This window comes from Cataglyphis hispanica, chromosome 4 (assembly GCF_021464435.1).
Source record: "Cataglyphis hispanica isolate Lineage 1 chromosome 4, ULB_Chis1_1.0, whole genome shotgun sequence".
Taxonomy (NCBI): Eukaryota; Metazoa; Arthropoda; class Insecta; order Hymenoptera; family Formicidae; genus Cataglyphis; species Cataglyphis hispanica.
Window position 1 is genome coordinate 586016 of NC_065957.1, and position 23972 is coordinate 609987.

The 23972-nt window shown below is 34.0% G+C and overlaps 4 protein-coding genes across 5 annotated transcripts in view; 2 read left to right on the top strand and 2 right to left on the bottom strand.

Moving 5' to 3' along the window:
- LOC126849075 (ecdysone-induced protein 74EF) overlaps window positions 1-6105 on the bottom strand; it is a 187161-nt gene extending 181056 nt beyond the window's left edge. Inside the window, exon 1 of the mRNA XM_050590578.1 lies at window positions 5536-6105. The gene's annotated coding sequence lies outside the window, so the exon portion shown is untranslated. The remainder of the gene's footprint in view (window positions 1-5535) is intronic.
- The window catches only part of LOC126849089 (pseudouridylate synthase TRUB2, mitochondrial), a 54573-nt gene that overhangs the window by 24534 nt on the left and 6067 nt on the right, over window positions 1-23972 (top strand). The gene's annotated exons all lie outside the window — the stretch shown is intronic.
- LOC126849104 (anaphase-promoting complex subunit 15-like) lies at window positions 10715-15177 on the bottom strand. Its single transcript, XM_050590664.1, has 4 exons — window positions 15054-15177; window positions 14686-14959; window positions 14555-14614; window positions 10715-12703 (listed from the first exon to the last, which is right to left on the bottom strand). Exons 2-4 carry the CDS (start codon window positions 14809-14811, stop codon window positions 12479-12481), a joined length of 411 nt encoding a protein of 136 aa, XP_050446621.1. The 5' UTR covers window positions 14812-14959; window positions 15054-15177; the 3' UTR covers window positions 10715-12478.
- Window positions 15761-23879, top strand: LOC126849095 (high affinity copper uptake protein 1). Of its 2 annotated transcripts, XM_050590645.1 has the most exons (5): window positions 15761-15952; window positions 21440-21691; window positions 21755-21987; window positions 22258-22287; window positions 23012-23879. In XM_050590645.1, exons 2-5 carry the CDS (start codon window positions 21440-21442, stop codon window positions 23211-23213), a joined length of 717 nt encoding a protein of 238 aa, XP_050446602.1. In that variant the 5' UTR covers window positions 15761-15952; the 3' UTR covers window positions 23214-23879. The 2 variants fall into 2 exon arrangements, with proteins under 2 accessions (XP_050446602.1, XP_050446603.1); XM_050590646.1 differs by lacking the exon at window positions 22258-22287.

The following is a 23972-nucleotide window of genomic DNA, read 5'->3' on the forward strand; positions in this document are numbered from 1 at the left end:
TGTGTGAATTGAAGATTTTTGAAATCATTTTTTTAAAGATTAATATTTCAATAAATGGAAAAAGCGTTTATTTTTATGATGTATGATTAAAATCATACAACTATTGACGCAATGATACAGAATTTGAAAAAAATATATCAAGAATTGCAATATCACGTAAATTTATATACACCTAAAGAAAGCGCATAAAACTCACATGTGCCGTAAAAATATATCAGATATTACATAGTTAAGGATCAAGAGCGCAGCGCGCTCGCATAAGCGTAGAAAATAGGGAAGAGCGGGAAGAAAAATGTTTTAAAAATCTCAAGATTTTCGAAGACGCCTCTTCGCGGATGCATCCGACTGTGACGTAGCTTTCGTGCAGTAAAGCCCGCGTGACGTCACTCATTCGATGACGTGTGGTCAACCGCGGTCAATGCACCAAGCCCGGCGTTTCTTCTTGCAGGGCACTATAATGCTCGGTTCACTGGCTACGACGTCGTGTGCGTTCGTTCATGTACACAGGCCGCGCGTCGCGGTGCACGTGCGCGCGTTACACCGCAAAATACCGGGTGTCCGTAAGGTTCGCTTTTTGTTGGCATTGAGAAAATTCGCGCGATAGCTCCATCGCCCTGCGAGTCGCGTTACGTTAATTCTCGCGAATTATTGTCAAGCATATAAATAAATATTTATCAAATGTATAAAAAAAATGATCATAATCATAAGTTCTAAGAAATGTTATTAAATTCGCATTCTGTCAAAAAAAAAAAATTTCTTTTTGTTTCTCTTGTACGAAAATCACATTACGTAGACATCTCTTTATTTCTCTCTGTATTTAGTAAAAAACTATTTTTATCGATTTTGTGAATTTATTCGATCTTTTCGATCTTATCGGATGTATAATATTGAAAATGATAAATTATATTAAATAGTGGAGTAATTGTGTGACGCTATATATATATATATATATATATATATATATATATATACTCTAAGAGATTTCTAAATCATTTATTTACATATATATATATATATATATATATATATATATATATATATATATATATAAATGATTTAGAAATCTCTTAGGTTTGCGAAACTTCAAAGACAACTTATACTCCATCTCAGTGGCAAAGGATTAGATTTGCAATGGAGGAAGTTAAGCCTCTCGAGTTTTCTCGGTCAAGACGCTCTTATCGGGAAAGTTCACCCACGCCCATCGTCTGCACCTACACGATCGTCAGTCGTAGGTTGCAGGTCGACTAGTAGTAGATAGCGAGAATTATCGGACAAGTAGAAAAGCCCGCTCACGTAGTCGACTCTTATCCCGGTAATCAATGACGATTTGTATTATATGTGCACACACGCGTGCAGTCGGCCGATTGTTTATGCAAAAGCATCTAGTCGGATTACGCGTACAAGTCGTGCATCACTACGCGTTCACGCTAATTGGTAATTTTCTGAAATTGCAGGGTGCACGAGAGTCCGCCTCCCTGCGCGCGGAATAAATAGCTTCGCTACTTTATTAACGTTTTTACGTTTTGTAAAGATATAAGCAACTCATGCGTTTCATAAATCAATGAAATGCTTTGTTATTTTATCATTCTATTTAATTAGGAAAGATAGCGTAGCTTGCTGGTCAGTATAAAACAATATCGTGTTAAGTATGATCTATGTATGTGAATGAAAAAGTTTAAGTTTAAAATAATTTTATTTTAACTTTGAGAAAGTATGAATAAAAGTACATTATAAATATATATTATATATGTGACATGAAAAATATGTGTATTAATTACATTGAAAAATATATATAACTTTTGACAAATTTATATATGTGTATAAAGTTAAAATATCTTTTTCATTTGAAATATCAAAAAATTTCATTTTTACGTAAACACAATATCTAATATTTGTATTAATTTTATTTTATGACTTTTTTCAATCTCAATTCATTTTAAAAATGTAACTAGCCTCATTTGTGTAAAATATATATTTTATATATAATAATGTATAAAAAATATACAGAAATACACGTCTTTGACTCCTTATGTCTTTCTGTATATGGACATTATTGTATAATCCATCCATAGATATAATATACATATATGAAAATATCTCGGAAATTAATTGTTTACTGATCAATTGCAAACCGTGCAATCTTTCTTAATTAAAGATTGATAAAATAATTAATTTCCAAAAAAAGATTCGATACAAGTGGCTCTCTGCATTTAAAAATTTCATTTCGTGTTTGGCTCGTGCAGCTTATGCTTAACAATTTACCCTCGAAAGTTTCGAGATTTCATCACGATGAAAGAAAACATACTTTCTATCTTAAAAAGAAAAAAAAAAAAAAATGGGCATGCTTTTAGAAATCATGTGCAACTCCGTTCATCGGAACAGAGATAACACTTCGTTGCATAAGTCTAAAAGAAAGAAAGTATTACGAAATATTAGTTCGTAAGAACACCCTCGCACGAAAATAATTCGGGATATTAATTCTTAAATACAGAAATGCACGATAATAATCTTATGCTTAGCTATCTAATTTGATAAATAATGAATGGCGGTAAATAATAGTCGATGAATCAATCGTAATGCAAATATTATCAATATGATGTCACATTATATAAAATTATCATATATGTTATTATATCATATAATATATATATATATATATATATATATATATACATATATTATATTATATTATGTATATAATATATGTATATAATATATTATGTATATATATATATATATATATATATATATACACATATATTATATTATATTATGTATATAATATGATATCACTCGTAATAAAAATAAACCTCATTTATATTATTTTTATCACATTGTCAGCGGAAAAAATATCGCTTATAAATCTGAGTAGGCTCTAATTCGTTCCGATCATTGTTTTCCATAACCGTCGATTTTTTTAAACGAATATACGTGGGTTCGCGCGTGGAAAGTCGAAAAACGGGAGAGAAAAGGAAAGAGACAGACAGAGAGAGAGAGAGAGAGAGAGAGAGAAAGAAAGAGAGAGAGAGAGAGAGAGAGAGAGATCTGACTTGAGCCATAGGTAGACCGCGGCAGCGTGGACGACAAGCGAGTCGAGTTGAGAGGCGCGGACGGGCGGTCGGTCAGAGACCCCGCAGGGCCGGCGCAAACAGCGAGTACAGCATTACCCACTTGCTCGCTCTCTATCGCGAACCTGGGCCCAGCACACAATGGGCGCGATAATCCTCCCTGTAATAATCGGCGGCGCCCTTTATCCGGCAACAATGTGGAAAAGTTTCGCGCGCTTTCCTCGCTCCCTCTTTTTCTAGAAGTAAATCTCGCCTTCCCTCTCCCTCTTCCTCCTTCTTTTACTTTCTCCCTTTCTTTCACTCACCCTCACGCCGATCGTTCGTGAAATGCCACATAATTTTTCACGGCGTTATTTCCCTTCTTTGGGGAAAAAAGAAAGGAGGAGGACACAACTCGGATGAGAAGTACCAGCCGGTCGTAATGTCAATGGAATGATAAGATGTCGATCAACGAATTTTTCGTACTTATCGCCAAAATCGTACAACTCGCATTGTAATCTATACATATATTTCTATACAGGAATAGACTTTGATATTATGACAGATCTCTCACCCCAATGCCTCAAAAATAAAATTTCATGTATTTCTATTTTTGCAAACATTAGTGTGAACATTAGTTTTTATTAGCCAAAATTACTCTCCAATTGCAGATATTTTTTGATGTTACATACACAAATCTCTGTTCCTATTACAATTAGATATAAATAATATGAATCACGATTTAACATGTACATTTTAAAATAACAATCGACAGCGACAAGAGAGTGATATGTCATAAGAATTTTCACTAAAAAAAAGAAAATTAAAAATCAGTTTATCTTGACAAATTTTCTCAATCTTCCATCTCGATAAAAATTTAATATTCGACGGCAAAATCAATTATAACTGTTGTATAACGCTTGAGAGAAAATTCACATGTCAAAATCCGTCCGTTGATATTAAACGCCCGATGCGAGCTTGACGAAAAATATACAAGAGGTAAAGCGATCGTGTATTTATTTTCGCGACGCGTATATAGCTACGATCGACCAATATGCGAAGAGACTACTTTCTCCTCGATTGCGTGTGTGGTGCACGCGTGTCTTCCAAGTTATGATTTCCGCGGTGCTCCGTAAATACGCGGGCCGCCGCGACGCAACGCAACGCAACGCAACGCAACGCGGACTCGACGCGGCTCGACGCCGTGCATTTAGAGCGCTCAGCCGAGACGCACAAGCTCAAGACGATGGCGATGGACTGGATCGCGGTATCGCGCTTTTAATTTCGACTCTTTCTCGACTACTTTCTCCCGCCTTGCGATAACTCACGCTCCAACGATGAAAACTCCAGCGACGCACAATTCCGATGTTGTAAAACGAAATATATTGTAAATCACGAGGAATTGTAGAACGACAACTCTGCTGCGGTGTAAAGAGAGAAAATCTTATAAATCACAGAAAATTTACACTGCTCCTGAGTAGATTCTTGAGAACGTGAAGGAAAGCTGAAGATATAAAGAATATCGAAATATATATATAAGTGAGAAACATCGGATATAAGTTCACATTTACGGCGTTAGAGATTTAATAATGAAAGAGTCTAAAAAAAGATGTATCTTTCCATTGTTTAGAATTTTATATCTCGTATCGGTTTATCGATTAGATATATACGTTACATACGTACTCGTGCCCAGTTTGATAGAATCTCTATATCGATAAGATATAATTGCGTCACAATTAAAATATATGAGGAGTGTTTTAGATAATCGGTTTACCGGCACGCGCGAGCCAGGCCCGGAGATAACATCGCGTGGCGATTAAGATCCGAATTTATTAAGATTTATTAAGAAAACTTATTGTAGCGAAACGCCAGTCAAGAGAGCGGACTCGTTCACGCTCTCGGACCGCGCGAGAAGCGGCCGGCGAAAAATCGGGTCGGCGCACGCTTTTTCCGCGACTTTCGGCGAAAAACTTTCGTCGGCCACGCCGACGTCTTGACGTTAGTCGGTTTTCCCGGATTCGCGCACCAGAGTCAACGATCCCTCCTCCGTCCCGATTTCACACCGGTTTCGCCTAAAATCACGACGGAGGCGCGCCTTCGATACGCGCGGCTTTTCAGCTTGTGACGGCTTTAATGGCGGCGATTTTTTTTTGTTTTTTTTTAGGTTACCGCGAGAAAACCAAAAGTAAGAGGCGAGAAACCTAATACCCTCTTCCTCCTTCTCCCCTCTTTCCCTCCTCCTCCCACCCCCTCGGTCATGGCGGGGGCAACGAGCACGATCCACCTCTCCCGCGGTAATACTATCCACTATTCTCGTCGGCGCGCACGCGAAAGAGAAAAAAGAGAGATTATACGAGAAATGGCGAATGAACGATGACATCCTGTACATTTTCCTATTTTATATATATATATATATATATATATATATATATATATATATATACGTGTATATTGAGGAAAACATGCCATGTACAAATTTAATACTCACCGTTCGACGACGCGCCCGTGACATCTGAACGTTGCTCCGTTCCGGGATAATGGTCCCCCGATCGTCGATGCCAACAGTCGCGACGGGCTCACCGAACGCCTCTCGCAACTCACTTCAAGTCACCACCTGACAAATGCACCTACACCCACACTTCCTTATTCCCTGCCGTCGCAGGAGAAAAAAGATGACGTTTCTCGATCTTCGCGATCTTTCACCGACTGGGGAAGGTGAAGGGACGCCACGCGCGCGACACACGCGTGGGTTTATCGGTTCGCGGAAGACGAACCTCGCGACAGGCACACTTCACGCCTCGGATCGGTATAGCGACGATATATCTATTGTTTTCAATGTCGCGCACTCTCGCCGGCACGTGTTACGGAGAGAATTGTCGTTACTCCCTTGGGCGCTCCGATAGACGAGGAAGAGGGAGAGAGAGAGAGAGAGAGAGAGAGAATTCGTCCGTCCGTCCGTACGCGTCTCGCGTACCTGTAATCGCGCGTCCGACTGAACGAACGGTCGAGCGCTCCCCGAAGTCCGCGCCAACTTCTCGCTCTTCCTGCTAGCGCCATCCTCGTCGCGCCACGAGTCAGCCAATCGGCGCTCTCCGTCACGCGCACGCGGCCCGGCATCGCATGCCGCTCTCGTTTCTCGTGCGCCGCGGCCGGCCCGCGGCGCACGTCAGTTCAGTCCTCAGTTCACAGTTCTCAGTCGTCGTCGCGTCGTCAGGATGGCGAGTTTGTCTCGTCCTTTCTCTCTCGGCTGCTTTTCAATTTCATACATATAATAAATGCAGGCATCTTGAAAATATTTCGATTCGAACGCCGTTCCATATTTTTTCCAATTGTATTGGCACACACCGTTGATATATGGCCTGACAAGATAACAGAGAAAAAATATTTTTGCAACAAAAAATTAGAGCAATACATAAATATAATTGATACGTAATTTGACCAAAATACAGGAGAAACTAAAATACTATCGTTTATGTTTATAACATATTGTCATTTATTGCATCTTAAACGCTGAGTGTAACTATCACACGTATTCCGTCAATTGTCAAAAATACGATTTTTTTTTTTTATAAAGCCATTTTCAATCTTATCGTTAAAATGTAAGAATATTAATTTCGGATTAATTTGAGTATTTTTACCAAGAGAATATGTCAACATATAGCATAGATTTTCAGCAAATTAATTTCAGCAATGATAATTATAATAATAATAACAATAATAATATCAAATAATAAAATGTATTTAAATACAGAATCATTATCAAAAATATATAAAATAATTAACAAAAGACACAAGATCCTGGCAACCTGAATTCGTCACTGAATGCTGCGCACTGATCTCCCTCTCTAACTCTCTCTCTCTCTCTCTCTCTCTCTCTCTCTCTCTCTCTTCTCTTTCACGCTACCGGTTTGTGTTTTTTCCCTTTTCACTTGCGCGGCTCGCGTCTACTTTTTCCTACTTTCTTCAGCGCTGACTTATGTAACCGTCCGTCTCATCGAAATCAGCAACATTGTTATATGCCGGCGGGGCCGCCAGTTCCTCGTCCGACTGAAATCCTCTCGCGGTTATCCAATCTTGCTTGACGCGATCTTTGCCGATCATCTGATGACCTCTGATCTTCTGACGCTGATTTCATTGATCTCGCGATCTTGATCTGATCCGATAGTCTTTGATCCGATGTTCGATCTGCTTTGATCGTCCGATTTCTTTCGATCTTCCGGATCATCTTCGATCTGACTGCAATCGATCGTCGATGATCGAACTCGCTTACCTTGTTATCTCTATTTTATTTTAATTTCTGTATTATTAATTTGCGAGATAATTTTTATTTCAATCGAACTATCGTCCGCGAGAGAATTTCATTTCATTTCTGTTGCGGAAGAATGATTTCAATTCACGATCCCTCGAGCATTTGTAAATATTAAATACGGCTATCACGAAACATCATGTATATGTATACGTATTTCACGAGATATCACAGTCAAAGCTCTTAATAAACGCAATTTATTATTCTCAGAGTTTCTTGGCCTCGGTCACAGCGGTCTCTTGTTCCTTCGGCGAACATCATCCCCATCCCCATCGCCGTCGTCGTCGTCGGCGAGAGCTAACCAGGATTTATTATCTCTTACGTGCAGCATCCTTTGAGGCAGGTTAGGACGCTTAACTAAGCCGAGAGAGCTTTGCCTCCACGAAGACTGGCGTAATCGCCATTCTGTATGAGAAAAAGAGAGAGAAAGAGAGAGAGAGAGAGAGAAATCAATCCGTCGCGGCGATTGATTTCCACGTGACACGGTAAATCAGCGTGATCAAACTTCAACATGTAAAAAACGATCGTATAAGCGCAAGTTGAAAGTTATTTTCTTTTACATCAAGAGATTACTTGAGATGTCAAATTCATTATTTTTGTGCAACTACATAAATACATAATAATGAACTGCTTTCTATAAATATAGTTAAAAGAATTATGTTATATATTAATTATCATACATATTATTTATGTTATTATGTTATACTTGAGACAAAAGTGAAGCGAGTAAATGAGAGAAATTTCGCAAAACTGTGTATATATAACTAAGACAAGCTATTATATAAATAGAACAATTTTGAATATCTTAATAATAATTGATGATTATTGTTATTCACAAAACTTATTACGACAGTTCGATATCTTTTATAAAATCTATTGATCATAAAATTATCGTTAGAGGATATTAACTACGTGTCAATATGACAAGTGTAATTTTGAGAATGTTCTCCGTGTGATGCTGCGCATTATTCGCTAGAAATCTCGAGAAAACAAAGAAACTTATCTCTCAAAGACCTTGAATAAAAGTGTAGATCAACCTATATAGGTCAGTAGGTTAAGTTGATATTAGCGCAGATGCAAATCACGTGTGTAGCAATCGTCGAACTTCTCTCTCTCCTTACGTGAATGCCAGATGAAACTTAAAGCTAACCAAATTTTCGATTAAATATATCTCGCCCGTAGACGAAATAATCAATCAACTTCGGTTGGTAAACAAAGACTGAAGGCGCGCGCGCGCGCGCGTTTAGATTACTTTTCGTATATTTATTATTGTCGATTATTATTAGATCAGTATTTATAGAATCATCTCTAAACGATCGTTGAATGCTAGATTATCATCATTAGATTATTTTCGTTGAAGATCGCTGACAGATGGTGAGATATATATATATATATATATATATATATATATATATATATATATATATATATATATCCCGAAATATTTCCGTATATTTATAATTGAATATTTATTTGTAAGAGTGTGTATTGACAAAATTTCTAGTTTTCTTAAGATTTGTCTATAGATTGTTTATATTTTATATAAACGTTCGTATATATAATATTTACAAGATTTGTCAAGTCTCATCAAAAAGATAAATATATATCTCCTATTTTGAATAAACAATTCAGTAAAATCCTACATTGTTTCGCATTTAGACGAATGTTACGCGAAAAGATTGAGAGATACAAGAAAAGAAAATCTGCTCAAAAGTGATAAAGATTGCACGCCGTAATCTACCGGCGAATCTATCGCGAGAACAATTCCGTCTCTGCCTAAACGCTAAGATTTATAGATGTAATATGACCGATATTAATTCATAAATCCAGACGGTATGTACGATCCGCACCAAACTTGTGATTCATAAATCCTGGAATTTGTGCGCGTGTTCTGAATGCCAAATGAAAATGCGCTTAAACTTTGTGCATATATAAATGTACGTATGTTGTATGTCTTTTTGAAAAGGTAATTTCATTCAAAGAATAAATTGCGGGATATATTTTAATTCTTGCATAATTAAAAAAAAATTAACGTTTCTGTATTTTTTTGAACAAAAATTTAATTTGTGACAGATAAAGATATTTGACTAAATAGTACATATTTTTTTTATGCTAAAAATAATTAAGATAGATTCTTATCAAACTCTTCGATTGCGAATGATGGAATAAATTAAATTAATATTCAACAATATTAATTAATATTAATTTAATTAATATTAAACAATATTAAATTATTTATTAAATATTATTGAACACTGCTCAAAATATACACACGCAAGACAAGTGTAAAGTTTGTTTTTTTACAATTAATAAAATGCAAAAATACATTTCGTTTAAATAAATCTAATTTAAAAATGAATATAATAAATATATATATGTAATAATAAATAAATATATATATATATATATATATATATAATATATATATATATATAATATATGAAATGAATATAACAAATATAGTTATAATAACTATGTAGAATGTAGTAGGCACATATTTTATTTAAATATATATATATATATATATATATATATATATATATATATATATATATTCAAATAAAATATATAACTATTATATTCTACATAGTTATTATAACTACATAAATATATTTTCAGTACTTATATATAATAATACTTATAAATTTTTATATTGAATTCACAAATTAATTTAAAACGAAACAAAAAATCTATCATTCATCTTTTCTGATTCATACTTCGCTAACATCAATAATCATGATGTTATATAACTGTTTGAAAAAAATGTACGAAACGGCATACGTTTTTCAATCATTATCTTATAATGGATATTAGGATATTTCCCCAAAACTATTGAAAATCGATATCGTGTAGATAAAAGAACAATTTCGATCAACAAAAAATTACGAAAATGATTAGTCTCACGTGCAGCAATTGCAAAATGTTCTTACAGTTCATCGCATTTAATTCCGAAAGAAATCCACAATTGTCAAAAAACAGTATATGCTATCACAGATTAAACAATAGAAAATTCATAATTCTCATTTAAAATCATATACATATAATTTTATCAATATGGATTTTCAGAGTATGCACTCAAATCATATCAAAGATTGATCAAAATCATGGAAGAAAATTTTAAATATTAACTGACAAAACAAAACGAGAGAAAAAAGATTCGTATATGTATAAAAATGATTTTAGAAAATAATATTTAATAATCTGCAATAATATAACGTGTGTCTGAAATATATTGCACTTATTCGATTAATGCTTTAATTTTTCAAAAGTACTTTAAATATCATTAGCTGTATATCTAAGAGTGCACGAATTTCTCGATTACCTGAGATAATGCGGACGTAAAGATGCGATAATAAACAAATTAAGCAAGGTAATCAAATTTTATTATACGTATAGGATTCATAGAAACGTATATCATAGCGCGATATGCGATCATGTTGGATTATTTGAATTACTGGCGCGAGACTTTATCGCACGTTGGCATGCCGAATATAGTAGTATCGCTATACTACTTCAATAATTTAATATGCAAACGCGTATAACGCACGATGATCGATGTGCCGTAGATCGCGAGACTTCAATGCAAAATTCTTATTGCGGGCGAGCAATTTTCGCATTTTTTTCTCGTCTCGCGAGAGTCCGCGGTGACGATCTCCGTTTAACGGGGAGGAAGAGGAGAACGTTGTTGCTAGTGGAGAAGGAGGTGGCGATGGTGGTGGAGGAGGAGGCACACGGGTTCGCTTTTGCCTGAGCGTACCCGTTCGTTCACCCTAGCGGGGGCACCAACCTGGCTTTACTTCAGTTACACGCTGGGAGAGTTGGCGCGTTGTGTATGTATATATTGTATGTACACATATATATGTATATAAAAATGCATGTATATTTTTTGATACAAAAATTTGTACACACACACACACACACACATATATATATAAAACTATGTATAATAATAATGTATATATATGCCTACGCAGAGGTTTGTACTTAAAAATACCGGAGCATCAAAAATGATGAAAAATTAAATAACCAAAATATCAATCATATATTTAAAACAGTTCGTTTGCACAAATCGCATGAATAATTGTTTTCTTTTTTTTAGCGTGAAATGTACAAACAGTTGATGAAGTCATCATTCTATTGTTCAACTATAAATTATAATTAACCAAAATTTAAACTTCTATATTAAAAGAAAAAAAGAATTGTTATTCGCGGATTATAAAACTTATTATATTACAATGCCTTTAAGCGAGTATTTCTGGACACCTTGTATAAAGGTATATAATACATTCTCGCGTATACTTACACCTAGTATAGGTGGGTATACAGGGAGCGTACTGAGAGTGTCCCGGTCGAGCACGACGCGATTCCACAGCTCTTCGCCAAAAAGAGAAAGAGAGGGAGAGAGAGAATGAGTGAACGAGGCGACTTTGCCGGTCCGTTTCGAAGAAAGAGAAAGATAGAAAGAGAAGGAAAGACCGCGGGACCGCGAAGGAAAAGGAAAAAGACAAGTGCTTTTGTTCGACCGCTCCGGACGAAGCGCGAGTCGCTCCTCTCCTCTCGAAAGAGGCTCTCGACGTATAGAAGGAATGAAGACATTACTGTCCGCGGTAATACTTCGTCGACACCGTTTCTTGGGCTTAGAAGAGAGGATGCCTCGGTCCGCGAAGAGACGCCTCCGGATGTCTGCCGCGAACGTCGAATTCGCTGGTCGTGCAATTTCCAACGTCACGATGGAATTTGCACCGCTTAGAATCGACGTCGGCTTATAGTCGCACGTCAGGTTCTTGACCTAAGACTAAGCGCAAGCGAGCAAGCAGGAGTTTCGATTTCGGAATGTCGAACGACGGACTCGACGAGCTTCTTCATAATAAAAATGGATTCTGAGAAATACAATGTTTCCTTGTCGTCTCGAGGAAAAAGAGAAAAAGAAAAAAGAGAGAAAATAAAAAAAGGAAGGAGTGCTAGATCTTTATTCGCGTTATCGATCGACGTGATTTTAATACGTGACTTTAATAAATAATTTATGATAGAATTGGAAATAGAATGATTATAAAGTTGCTGTACATATAATTACGCGAGATTAAATGATCAAGTAATTAATCAATGTACATTTGAGACGCGAAAATTAGGAATAACGAGTCAAGTTCGATGCATTGACCATTCTAATGGACACGGGAGCGGTCACCGTATCCGTTGGGCTAGACCTCTGCGGATGATGGGAATAACTGACTTCCATGTCAATCTCATCGAGCTCCTCCTCCTCCTCCTCGTGAGTATCCGATTCGTCTTCCTCTTCGCCCTCGCCTTCCTCCTCCTCCTCTTCCTCTTCTTCGCCTTCTGATCCTCTGAACTAGATTTTTCATTCGCGCCGGAAAATCAATATATATATATATATATATATATATATATATATATATATATATATATATATTAATATGCACTCTGCATCATATTAATACATTTAAATTCAGGCAGGTCAAATGCATCAAATATAAATATCCGTAGATACCCGTGTATCATAACTTAGAACTATGTTCGACAATTTGACATCTCTTCAAGTATTACACATGTAAAAGCTTAAAAAATAAATAACAATAAATAATAATAATAATAATAATAATAATAATAATAATAATAACGAAATTTTAGTTTACGAAATTATATCTAATATAGAAAATGCAAATGTTGGATTTTTTTAATCAACAGATCATGATATATGATGCGTCCGACCTAGAAATATTTGTGTGTATGTGTGTGTGTGTGCTATGTGATATGTGTATGTGTGTGTATATATAGTGTATATATATATATAGCATAAATTGAAAGGCAGAGACAATAAGAATATCGAGTGTGCCTTTGTTAATTCTTTTAATTTCGTTAGGTCACAAAATCTGTATATATTTCTAATTATTATCACAATTAAAAATTTAATTATAATGTAGCTATAATCTCGACTGTATTAAAACAATACCGACGGTAGTATCAGAATTTCTACTGATGATAAAAATATAAGCTCCATATAGCAACTACGTGCAGGTTAAAGTCGCATGATGGCGCAATTTACCAAGATATAACAGTTAAAATTCAATTATATACAGTTTATACTTCTTTTCTTTTTCTTTAATAAAAAAAAAGTTCTATTGCTAGAATTGTTTCTCTCAATATTTCTTTGCTCATTTTATAATCTTAATGTTTTGTGAATTTGTAATCTCAACTAAAGAACAATTTATTTATAAAATTAAAAATCTCAATTCTAAAAAGAATTTTTTTTATAAAACTATAGACAATCTCCAAGGAGATAATCTTGAGATTTTAATTCGTAAAAGATTCAGGAATTAGTGGAAAAAAATTGATTCTTGCATTTCTATTTTTGTACTTCAATGTCTATATTTTATATTCTATGGCACTGATTTTTCCATAATATTTATTTACTAAATATATGTATAATATCCATTATGTGTCTAACAATAAAAATATTTAAAAAGTGTAAAAAAATAAATAGAAAATGGAGAAAGCTTAACAGCAGTCTTTCTTGAGCTATAATGTATATTAATTTATCTCTCCTGTATTCATTACCCAAAAATTATACGAAATGTACTAAATAATTTTATTCAAATTTAATGAGATCAAAACACAAAATTACTGAAATACAAATTATACAGGGTGTCCGAAAATTCGCGCAACATCCTTTAAAGAAAGGTAGAGGGTGTTATTCTGAACAGGAAAGTGTGTCCTGTACCATTTTTTTCTATAACGCTTAATAAAAAAATTATTATTGAGTGAAGTCTGACCTATCATCGCCGATCTTTAGCTGGACGCACGGTCGGTGAGCCGCGCGCCTGGTAGTGTGCGTGAGCGCTCAGATGTTTGACGGCTCACTGACATGCGCCCGGCTGAAGATCGGCGATGATAGGCCAGACTTCACTCAATAATAACTCTTTTATTAAGCGTTATAGAAAAAAATGGTACAGGGCTTTTCTGTTCAGAATAACACCCTCTACCTTTAAAAGATGTTGCGCGAATTTTCGGACATCCTGTATATACATGATAAAAATTAAAAAAAAAAATATATCCAATAGGATAGAGACATTAGAATTAATATACATTATCAATAAATATAAATAAAACGGTTGTAAAAATAACGTATAATTAACATTGATCAGTGACAGTTAAATCAATAAGTTAGGTTAAGTTAACTTACGTCGCTCACTGTCTTCCCGATCGGGATGTGCTCGTATCCTTGCACCCGCACATGATCTCTCTGAAAAAAACGTGAAATGTGTATATAGCGAGGTCTTTTATATTATTATTACTTATCTATTCTCTTCTTACCCAGGCCTGGTGCTCCGCTTCGAGAGCGGCGACCTCGGTCTCGTCGTCGCACGGTCGATCAGCGTTGAACCACAGTGGATCGGTCGCTCGCGGCCGTAAATCAGGCCAAAGCGGCCTAATTGACATCACGATAACGTGGCAAGAATCCGTCAACAATCAACACAGAGGTAGTCGTTCAAAACTCTCGATTTCTCGTTCGTTCTTTCGCTCCGCGCGTATCACCGTATGACGTAACGACGAAGTTTGTAAACATGACGGCATAGACATAGTATATCTAGACCGAGCATTTGCCTTTATTTAGGGAGTGGGGGTAAAGGTTATGTAGAAAAGGATACACTCTGTTTCGTGTTTCTCTGTTTCACTCTTACCCCTTGAGTTCTCTCTCGCTCGCACGTAGCCCTCTCTTTGGCTATGCTACGCACGAGAGAGAAAGAACGAAGTCCTTTTCTACGTGCATCTTAATCCTCACTTCTCAACACTCGGTCTAGATATATTATGTCTATGCATGACGGATACACATGCGCGTAAATGCGCGCGTGTGATCCTATGATCTCGGCGTAGTCGATAATCGAGAGTCGACTGCGATTTCATTTAACGTTTGTCAACATTGTCGGATGCGATGATTGGCTAACGAATAGGGAATTTTCAGAATCTCTCACCCTTTACTTATATTTTCAACTAGCATAGCATTGTGTGATGTATCTTGAATTTCCCTAGCGAGATGAACATAGGAGTGGGGATGGCACATATGATAAATGTCATTAAAAACATTGAATAGCACGACGCTCTTCGAAGAGTCCTATAAATTATAATTATTATTATCTGTATTAGAGATTATAGATAAGTTCAAGACATTGGATGTGTTCAGGAGACACAACACCGTTAACTTGTCATCTTGTCAACACTCGAAATTGATTTATTGGTTCTAAAAGTAAGTAATCAATCACGTTCGATTGCTATTGAGTGATTTTCTCGGCCATTAATGACGCTGAATGCGGCATATATTCCTCTAGATGGCGCTTAAAACACTATTCTAGAGCTAAATGGGGAGCTAGCTATCTATATTTTCCTATATCATCTGTGGTTTATTAATGGATTCGACAGGAGCGTGTCAGCAGCGTTTAAACAGTAGGGAAAAAGGAGCGGAGGGAAATCGGACTGTCAGGCGTGTGCGAGAAGAATTGCCTCATTCTACTGTCGTTGCTCGACCTGACTTTGACCTCCGTCGCCGATTGTCGCACAGGGTGACATAACCTTGCTCGCAAAGGTAAGTGACTTTTGATAATTTTTGGCAGTTCCTTTCGCCAGCGCGAATCCTCTCGGCCCTCTCATACACGTGTGACGTAATTTTTTCCCCAATTGTTTCCGCTTTCAGTCGCGCGTATATTTCTGTTCCGTTCCATTTTACCGAGAGAATGATTCTCTCCGTTGATTAATTACAGAAGGAGAGCAATCGCGAATACTTCGCATTCTTATCTTTTCTGATTTCGCGCATTTTTAAGAAATTTTCTTTCTCCCTTTTCTTGAACGAGGTTTTTATCGCGGAAATAGATTTCAAATGGCCTTTACTCCTGTAAACAAAATTCTCGTAATTTTTAAAATGCGCGTATTTTCTAAATCCTGAAAAAAGATCGGGTAGATACTAAAGAAATTTATTTACGGTTTGAAATTTCTTTATATCCTTAAACTAATGATCCTGAAGATCCTCGTGTAGAACATTTAAATATTGTCTATAGAAAGGATTGTCATTTTATAATCGTACTCTCCTTCTATCTGTAGCGCAACTTATAGAGACATGAAGTGATTTAGAAAGGAACGGGGAGTCACACAGTTACTTAATGACAGCTGTGAGCTGTGAAGCAAGTTCTCTCACGGACGCATCATCTGGCGAATCTTTCCTCGATGTAACATATGTTACAGTTACGACAAAGATATCTTCAATTATATAAAAAATGAATATAGTTTATTAGGAATTTCCGCTCCAATTCCTCGCATTTTGCCTAAATCACGAGGACAGAAAGAGGTAGAACACTACGGAGCGTTCACTTTCACGACGTGAAAGTTGATACTTATTATCAGGTTGCGCTTGCTGTTTGCTTACTCAGATCAGCAGCGGATATTTACGCTTCTTCTCCACATCCCTCGGTTGAACGCGCTAATTAATCGTGATTTACCGTCATTGATCCAATTGGAGCCAATATCGTCAACCCTCGGCCGAGAATTTGCATCATCGGACCGATAGCTTAGTTTATGGTGAAGATATGAGAACGAAAGAGAGTTACGCAAAAAATTTCCATCGTGAACATGTTATTTTAATATGTATCACACGGTGATTACGATATTATGTAATTAATCGCGTTTGACACTTTTCTTTCTATCGATCATAAATTTTTATTTTTCGCAAAATCTCTTTCGCATAATTTTTGAGCAATGTTAAAATGTACGTTTTTCGTAAAATTAAATAAAATCTTTTTCATGTATATTTTTTTATAAACGAAAATTGAAAGTTAAATTTTAAAGTCGAGTTTATATAGACTTCTCAAGTTTTATAAACATATCTGCTAATATATTATTTGAGAAATAAAATTGTATAGAATGTTAACAATTTCGAATTGTGTCAAAGAAGTGTTTACTACAATGAGATTTCATATAGTTTTAGGCGCATATCTGCACGATACTGTTAGCACTCGTACTAAGACTTTTTAGCAATCGTTTATAATGGAAATATTTTGAATTCTTTGTATTTTTTTCTTTCAGTTATTAGAGAAGGTCCTTCATATGAGAATTTTCTTTTAAAATATTGCAGATTAATAATGTTTAAATTGCAAACCTTTAAATATATGTTTTTCGCTAATTAAACACACACTTTAGAGGCACAAATTAAAATACGACGGAACTTTATTCTCTAATTTTCGATTAATTATTTTTTCGCAATTTTAATTTATATTTTATTTGCAAAATATTTGATGTTGATTATTTCAGAAGAATGTGACAAATAGAATTTTTTCTGTTAAAAAAAAAAAGAAAACTCGACAACTAAATTAATCAAAGAGATCATAAATGGATGAAAATCGATTTTAAGATCCGAGTTCCTTGTAATGAAATTCTGTTACACGTGACATCGACATATCGACACGCTACAATGATCTCGGGTACTTTCGTATTGCTTTCGCGGTCGAAAATTTCTCATGAGAATTTATACGAACGTTCACTCTAATTCAGTCCACGAACGATTCCAGTTGATCGATAATTGGGATTTTTATTTCCAGAAGTTATAACGCGCGCTTTCCTTCGGCATGTTCTGGTATTTCGATATTAAACATTCCTACAGCATATTGTCGATTGGTATTGGTGTCAGAACGCGTAATTTATTATATAGAATAGTTTATCTCGATCGATGCATTAATTTTTTTCATATTCAATAAGCATAAAACAGCAAATAAAGGTTTAAGGATTCTGTATTTCAGAGATTTCAATTTTTAATATTTTCTCATGAAGTATATTTTAGTCAAAATTTGAAAATTTAATTAGTTTGTAACGAAAATTTTGCTATATTTTTCACGCTTAATATCATATACAGAGCGTTCTAACTTCCATTGCCCGTTTTCAATCAATTTGTTTCAATCGATTTAGCGAAAATATCGAGTGAGGTCATCACTTATTCCTTTCCTCTCATAGATTTTCAATTTGCAATATTAAATATCGTTATTAAATAATTCTTAAATTAATATTGTTAAAATAAATTGAACATTTATAATTAAACTAAAATGAGATTTTATCGATTTTCATTTCCAAAGCTAACTTTTCGAAAAGTTTTCCATTTTTTGTTGTTTATAACTTGAAAACTATCGCTCAATGTTTTTGTTAAGAATATTTAACATTACAAAATCGATTCGAAAAATCAGTTATCTATCATTTTAAGGATTTCTGTCGTGTTTTAAAATTTCGCAATTGACTAGAGTACGTATTGACTAGACTACTTTAAATATATTCTCTAGAGAATATATTTTTGAAATTATATGCAGATTTCTAAAATATGAGTTTATTATTGAGTATTAAATATTGAGTTTATTATTCTATTTTATTGCTTTTTGTTTGTAATATTTCTGTTCCTTTTTTCCGGGTATTTTATCCTTACTACTTTTTCCGTGCTATTTCTTCTGGATCGTCCACGCTTCCTGTTTTTTGTTTCTGTTTTTTTCTTCTTTTTTAAAGGAGTTTCTCTCTGTCATGAGTTTTAATCACGTACGCGGTTTTTATGGTTAAACCGCTACTAGATAATGACGAATCATTTTTATCAACCGGAATATCTTGACCAGCAACAGTTATTTCATTTTTTAATCGGGCTCTGGGATTTTTTTATGAAACACTTAGCGAAATGTTGAACGGGACTGGATACAAGATAATTATTGATATTTCTATAATATTACGCAATTTTGAACCGAGATAGCTAACACTACCTGAATGAGATAGCCGATAAAAAAATGAATGATGCGATGATTGGTATGACGATTGCGTTTGTAGCTTTCATCGAGGTGTTTAATTTTGTTGAAAGATTGAAACAATGGCGCTTGTTTGAGCCAAGTAATATGCAATAATAGCCTGTGCAGTCGAATGCGCGTATTCAAACGCATTCTTCAGCGCGTTTTTATCTGCTGCTTCGGAGTTTTCTCCTCAGAACGCGATGCGAAACAGGAAAATAGAAAAGAAAAGTCATTTACTTGATACCGCGATCTTTATAGAAACTTTAGATCCCGATGCTACACGTATATGAAAAATAATTTTTCTTTATATTTGACGATCAATACAACAATTGGCGCACTTTTCCATTTACTTATGTACTCAAAATTTTAAACTGACTAAAAAATTATATAAATTATAATGCGCGAGACAGAAAGAAGAGAGAGCGGATTATTTATTTTTCTCCTTGTCATTAAAACCGTCTTTCAGCAATTTACCCTTTATTAGATTATTATTTATTTTTAATTCTTTATCGTTGTAACTCGAGCTCGGTTGCTGATTTGTTTGTAAATACACGGTGATAATTCTTTTAAATGATCATGTATCGTGCAAGGTTTAATCGATCGATAAGATTCCGAAGTATCGAGATATTTTATGTACACTTTTTATCGATGTCGTTACAGTTCGGAACAACATTCATCGATATATATGTACATCCTGATAAATTTACCGTTATATTTTGGCATATTCGTGTATTATCATCTTTCCTCGTTTAACCATACTTCATTATTTTTTTTTATCTTTCTGAATTTAAAATTTCTACAGATTTGAATTTTTTCCGAAATTTATGATCTAAATTTTAATGACAGATTTTCTGACCAATTTCTAATCGAACAAGGTCATCATCTGTTGCAATTTTTTTTTTAATTTACATCATTTATTTGTAAATAAGTCTTGAATTAAAATTTCAATTAAAGTATTTAATTTATTGAAGCTTATTTCACGAGAAATGCTTCATTTTTAATCGTTTATAATTCGAAAACGTTATATTTTTACTAAGATGAAAAAATCGATCACAGATTTATCGAATCTATCATTAGAATTGTGAATTATAATAATTAAGCACTATATATATGTATATATATTTTATTGCATAAATCGTATGTATATATATATATAGAGTGTATGTGTATATGTATATGTGATCGAGTGCGAGTGCAAAGATATCTTATCTGTCTTAATGATACAAGACACACATTACGCGATTATATACGTGATGAAAATACTTTTACCAAATGTATTTCCGAATAAGCAATCAAATTATTTTCACAAAACAATTTTGCATTATCTCTGCAATCTTGGTTACTTCAAATCGTGTATTATATTTTTCAGACAGCAGCATTGTACAAATTAATCAACTTCTTTTGATAAGGAAAATAAAAAAAAAATTATATTCATTTTTACTTCGAAGTTTTTAATAAACGAGAAAAATATATTTTGATTTATATAATAATTATACTTTTAAGGGCGAACAATAATAAAAATTAAACTTGTGAAAATATTTGATTGTGAAATACTAAACGAATGTTTATTTTTCATGGAGAATAATTAAAATAAAATTATTTTCCTATAACTTTTTAATAATTAGCGAGTTACTCTCGGAATGGATTCAAAAATTTTTCCATCACTTTTTCCCAACCTTTTTTGCATTTCCATACAAAAGAATCTTATCGTAAATCGTTAATGAGATGATAATGTTACCTTGAAAAGTGCATAATTTGAAGTAGCGTTTCAACTGATATATTTTTGGTTCATTACTTCAAGAGATATCGTTGTTAACTTTAAGATTATTTGAGTATGATGTTATCATAATGTACATTTTGTTGAGAAAAAAAAAATATAATTTTGTGACAAATATTTTTGTTAAATTAAATTTATAATGACTTTTTTCTCGGTATGTCTTTTAATATAACATACAATATGTATAGATATTTAAAAAAAACTTGCAAATTTTTCGATAATAAAACGATCTTTAGATCTGGATTAAGGAAATGTTTTGTATTCTCGTGTTTCAGATTTGTAATACTACTATCTATCACAATTCCATTATGATAATGAAGATTTCGCATAACAAAAAAAAAACGATTTGATCAAATCTCGAAATCTGAAAAAGCTTTTTATCTATCTTATTATCTTCGGTCCTTCATATATAGTTTTCAATCGAAAGAGGTTGAGCGTGCGTACTTGGTGGATTTTATCAAACATATCGAGTTAAGAATTTTCTTCCTTACAGATGTCTCATGATCATGCGGGCCACATGATGATGAATGGGACAATGAATCACGGATCCCATGCACCTATGGCTCACATGGATATGGAACATATGAGCATGAACCACGAAGGTATGAATCACGGAAGTGTAAACCACGGGAGCATGGACCACGCGAGTATGAATCACGGGGCCATGGATCACGCGGGGATGGACCACGGTGTCGGGGCTTCGACGAGCAATGCGTGCAGCGACATGGGCTCGCACGGTATGTTGGTAGGTATAAGTCGTTTATCCAACATCCGATGTTATGCTAACTATTTGCTTTTCACGCTTCAGATGACGTTTCACACTGGCTACTGTGAATCAGTACTGTTCGAGAACTGGAAGATCACGTCGATCGGCAGTCTCATCGGCTCAATGATCGGTATCGTGATCATGGCCGCGCTCTACGAGGGTTTGAAATATTACCGGGAGTACTTGTTCTGGAAAACATACAACGCCCTGCAATATAGGAGCGTCACGGTGCCGAGTGAGAAGAATGTGGTAGCCGAAGATAACCGAGTCGTTCAGTAAGCTCTCTTATCATCTTGTCAGATGAAGCATTGTCAGTGATCCTGCAAAAAACATTGTTTCTCCCATGCTCGTGCAAGAAGATTCATAATTTTATTGTGAGAAATTTGTGTTTGTGTATGTGAAGAAGTGTCAAATGGCCTCAAGTAGCATGTAATCTTCTCAGGTATCTTCTCATTTTTAAATCAAAGTGCATTATTCTTTTGCAGGATCGCTAAAATGCATAAACGATAGTATTATCAATTTAATCATTAAATGTGCTTTTTTAGTATGGTTGGAGAAGTAATCCATAAGCAACCGTAAGTAAATGGTATCCTACGAGATATTAAGATTTTCTTTCTGAATTGTACTTTATAATATTATAGCCGTTATTAATTGATGTGATGCAGCTTGTAAATAGCAACAATTATGTTTTTTAGTGTTTTGTTAAGTGGTTCTCATATTATTGCAAAACTTGCATGCATGATATATCTTTTTAGAAGGACTTCATATATCCTTTAAATATAAAATACAAAGTACTTCCATTTATCAAATATTTTCAGCATGTCTGCTGTTCTATCATTATTTCCATTACTCTCATGTGTGTCTTTATATTTCCAATTAAACGTTTTTTCAAATCAGCTTTCTCGTATTTAATTATTGTATCTATATATTAAATTGAGTTGCACAAATAATTTTTGAGATGCATATATTAAATATTTATTTTTTATTAAATAATTTAATGCTATTAATTTAATGACTCTATATTATGTCATTTCCTAAATAATTAAAAATTTAGTTATTAGCAAGATTGAATTATTTAGGATATTTATGAAAAGCTACATATTTTGTTTCAGAAAATATATGACTCAATTTGCAAATACAATTATGAATAATCAGCACAAAAATTTTCCACTTTGCATTTTGCTTTTAATACTAATTTCATGGCTTTTAAAACTGCGAATAATTGAAATCTATAAATCAATTTTCAATTTCATAGTTTTAAATGGATCCGGGTGTAATTAGACACATTAATCTGTGCAGGCCGACTATGCTGTCCTGGATGCATTTATTCCAAACATTTCTGCACATCGTGCAGATCGTCCTGTCATACTTCTTGATGCTAATCTTCATGACATACAATGTTTGGTTGTGCTGCGCTGTAGTAATAGGTGCTGCTATTGGTTACTTCTTGTTTGGTTGGAAAAAATCTGTGATCGTAGATGTTACAGAACATTGTCATTAGCATTCAATAAATTGCTTTAAATTACTTTTTCTGAATTGCACTCGTGAGAGTGCAACTGTACTTTGATGGAAAGCCGTTTAAATGTAAAAAAAAAATATCAAGATTAAGAGCAATGCCTTCTGTTTATCAAACAAGAATATAGAGAATTAATCTTCTCTAAATTCATAATACACACAATAAATATAGAAATATAGCAGAATACAGGAAAAATAAATATTTATTTTAGTTTTATAATTTAATTTTGTATATTCATTTTTTTTGTCCTCAAAAAACAATCTAAAGGAATCTATTAATTTATCTTTAAGTTATCTTTAATCAAACATTTTACAGAATTACTACATAAATTCTACATACAAATAGAAGAGATTTTAGAATAATTAGTAATTCACCATTATATCATGAAATAATTTTATAAGGAACAACTAGGAGCTTGAATCTTAGATAAATGTGGCAAGTTGTAAATATTGTTAAGAGATTTGTATAACAAATATGTTGTCAAATGCACACACTTTTTCCCAATTTTATATTTTTATTATCCGTTTTATTTTGGAAGAATGCCTGCTAATATCAATAAATTTTTAATATTTGGGATAAAGGTGTGTGTGCCCACATTATCTTAAATAATTGTAAAAACATACCATTATAAAATAAACCGTTACAAATTGATATGTATTGCATTATATTACATAAAGATTGCATTACAATTTCATGTAAAATATCTCACAAAATATTTTAAACGAGAAAAAAAATGTAAAGAAA